Here is a 5,110-nt window from a genome sequence, read left to right as displayed (position 1 = left end):
CTTTTGCTATTGAGTTCATTTTCACGATAAAGAGCGTGACACTTAGAACTGACCCCTGTGGGACACCATTCTCCTGTACAAATGGTGGGAAAAACTGGATGTTGTTCCCACCTGGACTCTGAAGGTTCTCCCTTCGAGGAAGTTCAAAAGTTCAAAATACAGCGCAGCATGCGACCGCGAAGTCCCATTGCATACAAGTCTCGAACAATACCGTACCGCCATGTGGTGTCATACACTCTAAATATTTTCACACCCTTAAAGGTGTAAAATAGGTGTATTCTCATGTAATACACCTATTTTACACCCTAGAACCCTGACTTGAAAATGTTAGAGGGTGTAACTATGGTGAAATACACCCTTTTATGAGACATTGTCAGGAGGGTGTGATGAGGGTGTAACAGAGGGTGTATTTGGAGGTGGTACATGCAGGCTCTATTACACAGGCTAAATGTTCCAAGGTATTGCAAAAAATTAACATGCATAAGAAAAAATGATTGATGTGTATTATATGAGTGCATGACGAGGATTAACAACCTGCCTGCCATCTGACAGTCTGTGAACATTCAATACATCAGCTGAAAACCTCCCGACATCTTTTGAGACAGTTCTTTCTGCGTTACTTTTTACAACAAACACGTGGAAGTGGCTGTCAAATTCAATGGTGGTTAAGTGCTGCATGAGAAAAAGGGTGTCCGAGTTCAACACATATATTCCTAAGAGTTGTGCGAACACTGGAAAGTCATCATCTGGGATCTCCTTCACAATTACACTGTTTGCTGTTACCGTAAGCCCATGAACTGTAGCACTTTTTGCATATATCACTGTGTCGACAACGACGTTGTGGTCAGAAAAATAGTTTCTGATTTGCTCCGGAGTGTGCCGAAGTAAGACTTCCCTTGAACCATAAGTGGAGATTACATCCCTCATGAAACTCTTTGGCCACACATACATCTGGTACAATTGATGTCTTTTTGCTAATGAATATGCTACATTCTTGAAGTTATGAATTTTTCTAGCAATATCCTTGAAATATTGGTGTTTGCCTTCAAAACGCATGCACCAGATGTCTACGAAAGGACCATACATATTGATGAATCGTGCATAGTGCACAAGATAATGCATCTTGCAAGGAGGAGACACTTGCGGAAAGTGTGTTGCAAAACCTTGAAGAAAAAATATATGCAGCGCTCCAGATAAGGAACATACATGCGCGGTATGCGCCTGCTCATAATAATGTCCACTACCTCACGAAATGTTATGTATAGCTGCCACACCTCATTGTCAGGTGGTACACAGTCCCCAATGTACAATGCTAAATGTCTAAAAAGGCAAAACCCCTGTGATGCGGTGCCCCTTATCACTCCGCCACTACACAAAAGTTGCTTGAAGATAGGCTCAGGTCTGTTCCTCTTGTCACATTGGTCATAAGGAAAATGCTCTATGCGTTCATTCAGCACATCAAGGCTGAACAATCTTTCTTAAATCAAGTGTGCAACAATGTGACGCAAAAAAATGGGATGATCCCTTCATGCAGGTCATGCATCACATCAGGTGGCAGATGCTCAGTCGGCTGAAATCCTTTCGTGTGTGGCGCACTTGGAGCTTTAACGCCATAAAGGCGCAACGTTGCAGTACCACTTCGAAGCATGTCCAAGTGGAATCTGTGGAGTGCTGGGGTACGCAACACAAAGTCTTGTGTCTTGTGCTTGCTTCGTGCTTCATAATGCAATGCCATACAAAACCGACAGATGTGCAGATGTGCCCATGGCTAAAACTTGCCTTGAAGCCACCAATTCTGTGACTGGATAGGTTGTCACCTGAGAGGCATAGGACAGTACCCGTGATATGTTTTGAATTGACTGTGATCCCTTCTGTTTCTAACTGAGCAATATCTTGATGCAACCGTTCTAGCACTTTGTCTAGCCCGTATTTTGCAATGTGCTTCTCTTTGCATAGCACTGCTAAATGTATGTGAGGAAGTTGTGTTCTGAAGTGAGGTGGTGCATTTAACAAAGTGTAATAAACAGCCATCATTTTGTGCTTCAGCCTTTGCGCACCAATGGGATTACACACTTCAAATTCGTCCGTGTAGAGCTGGATTACCAACTTCTCACGATCCCCAGAAAAATATTCGTGATTTACAAAGGCCGATCCGTCGAACACTGAACTTAAACTCTCATCAGATCCGTCCAGGCCAGGCATGAGTGAACTGCCTAACCATTCAAGGTAGCGTTTCAGCATCTCCACGATTGGAACATACTGGAAGCTTGCCTGTGCATTGCCTTCTGCACTCAATACCACAGTCACAGGCTCAACATATGGAAACACGCTTGTACAAAACCGTTCACGACCACTTTGCGTCCTTAACTGCATTATTTCACTGTTTATAAACGACTCTACATTATCACCATGCACTGAATAAAGCTGCGGCCCCCAATCAGTAAAAAATGTGAGGATGTCGTTGGTGATCTCGTTAAGGGTGGACTCTGGAAGCCTTCTTGCCTCTTTGCACTTTAGCAGCAACAATGAAAATTCCTTTGCAGGGTTGCTTCCTTCTGGAGCTGAGTGCAGATCACTTCTGCTTGCATGTTCTAGGGCTGGTGGGATGCTTTCTTGTGCTGCTAGAGGGATGGCAGCTGTAACATCCTCATCACTGTTATCAATAGCGTCTGGATGCTGAGGAACATAGTCATGTGGTGGGCTGTTTGAAACTATACACTGCGGTTGGTCATTGCTGTGCTTCGTGAGCAGGTGTCTTCGAAAACGAAATAATGAATTGTATGTTTTGGTGCACCGTCCCAGGTCGCAAACCCAATTTCTCTCATGGCCATGAGAGGAGCGGAGGTGTCGCAGCAAAGTGTTCAGAGTAAAGGCTCTGTGATGGCATCTTGGGCACTGGAAGTATCTTACGTTAGGCATCTGTAATAAATTGGTCTGCTTAAAACAGGTTCGTCTTTATAAAGACCTTTCAAAACACAAACTGACGTGCATTTATAGACTGCAAAACACTACGTATCGACCACTAGGATCTTTTATAGAGCATACGTACTGCAGCGTGTTTCACTCGCGATCCTCGCTTCTCTGTGAAGAAGTTTATCAGAGAAAGGTGCCGAGTGTTTGTCGCATTCCTGGCACACCTCTCAAAATCATCGACGACCAAGCTTCGACAGGAACACGCCTCAAAATCATTGACGACCACGACTTTGATCGCAACGACAATCCAGACGTTATTACAAACAAGGCCTAGCCAAGCCAAGAGTCCATGCCAAGCCAAAGACAGATAAACCGAGAGCAGTGACGTCGGTGCGCCCGTGCGCACTGTTTGCCGACGGTCTGACGGCCGGGCGTGGGAACTAAAAAAATCGTTTTCTAAAAAACTACGAACAGTTGGAGGAAGATATTTCGCACACATATTCAGTGTTCGGTAATGAACACACAGCGCAACTATCGCTCAGTTCTGCGGCACTTCAAAATCGGCATATCTGACCTTTAAGCTATTCGTTTTCCATTGATATTTACCTCTCACTGTTCCATTCCTCCGCAAAACTTCTCGGCCACACGGGCGAAAACGGCCCGTCCAGCAGACGCGCTTTGGGAGCGTTCGGGAAAATCCTCGCATACAGCCGTGATGGCGCGCCACCTGACGGCATCTTCCGCGAACGGGCCGCCTCGGCTGCGGCGCTCCTCACACCAGGCAATATTCATCTAGCCGCCATATTTGTGTTGTCGAGAGTAAGCCTCCCATTCAGCGAGTGCTCGAACCCAAGCGCTACATTCAAGCCGATGTCTAGGGTTTCATTGGTTTCACCGAGTGCAGGGCACCGAAGCACGACGTGCTCTAGGGATTCCGGAACGCGTAGATCGCAGTAGGTGCACGTGACGTCCAGCTCTTTGTACTTGCTAACGAAGCATCTCGTTCGGAGCACTCCACTGCGTGCTTCGAAGAGTAGCGAGCTGCCTCGACTATTATCGTACAATGAAGCTTCTGCGCATACCTCTTGCTTACATTCGCAGTAACGTTGGAGTGATGGCTTCAGTTCCGCCTTTCGACGCCATTCCAATGTCTCAGCTTCCGCAACAGTGTCTCTTATTATTTTCGGGCTAAGGGTGTTGTGGCTAGGGCAAATCATTTGGGTAGGTATGCCGTATTTCCAGCCCAGCTTCCTCGTACGTAGGAGCCACTTTGTTGAGAACCCAGAGAAATGCGTGGCCTTAAATATTTCTCTCGGCCAGCGTCCCTCGTCCATGGTGCACAAACGCAGCTCATAACAGGCTTTGCTGACCGCCTCGCTGGCCTCAAAACTGGACCACCCAAGGTCGCCCATAATAGCTTCGTTGGGGGTGTGCTTACCAATTCGGAGTGCCATCCTCCCTACCTCGCGTTGTTTCCTCTCAAGGAATTCGCCAGTGGCCCCGGATATGCACGTGACTGCATATGCATACGTAAGGCCAGGAACGACGACCATCTTCCACAGCTCCCGCGTCACGTCAAAGTAGCTGTAGCTCCATTGTGCAAGGCTGTTCAGATAGCCCTTAGCTTTCATGGCTTGAGACCTCAGTCTCTCCTCAAAATTTGGAAGGCCCAGTGCTTCAATATCCACCCCGAGGTATTTGTAATTATTGCATCTTGGGAGCTGTTGGCCCTGTAGTGCGTGCTGGCAGCCTGTGTTCACGATGTCGCTGGTTGTCAGGAAGGCAGATTTGAAGAGGTTAAGCGACAACTGCAGGCTGTTTGCGACATCTCCACTTATGTTCAGTAACTGATGTAGATCCTCACATGATTCTGCCAGGAGAACAAGATCATCTGCATAGAGGAGGCCCGGTATTGTGGTGGTTCTTTTCACTCCTCCTTCCCAATACTCAACACAGAACCCTAACCCGGATGCCATGAGCCTGCTTTCCAATGCCGATAGGTAAACATTGAAAAGAAGGGGTGAAATAGGACAGCCCTGCCTCACCCCCTTGTCAATTCGGACCGGTGCAGTGGCTTGACCCTCCCATTTCACCACAACATCTGTCCTTAAGTAGATTGTTGCCAACAGTTCACACAGGGCAGGATCTATCTTCTTGTTGCTCAAGATTTCCCATAGTTTTGCACGATCCACCGAAT

The 5,110-nt window shown here is 46.8% G+C and overlaps 1 protein-coding gene across 1 annotated transcript; it reads right to left on the bottom strand.

The window, feature by feature from the left end:
* Positions 1-1,542: 1,542 nt before the first annotated feature.
* Positions 1,543-3,705, bottom strand: LOC135372665 (uncharacterized). Its single transcript, XM_064606163.1, has 3 exons — positions 3,622-3,705; positions 1,780-2,676; positions 1,543-1,671 (listed from the first exon to the last, which is right to left on the bottom strand). Exons 1-3 carry the CDS (start codon positions 3,703-3,705, stop codon positions 1,543-1,545), a joined length of 1,110 nt encoding a protein of 369 aa, XP_064462233.1.
* Positions 3,706-5,110: the final 1,405 nt, after the last annotated feature.

Source organism: Ornithodoros turicata, unplaced genomic scaffold (genome assembly GCF_037126465.1).
Source record: "Ornithodoros turicata isolate Travis unplaced genomic scaffold, ASM3712646v1 Chromosome16, whole genome shotgun sequence".
Taxonomy (NCBI): Eukaryota; Metazoa; Arthropoda; class Arachnida; order Ixodida; family Argasidae; genus Ornithodoros; species Ornithodoros turicata.
Note: the sequence above shows the minus strand (reverse complement) of the source record. Positions and strands in the feature narration are given on the sequence as shown.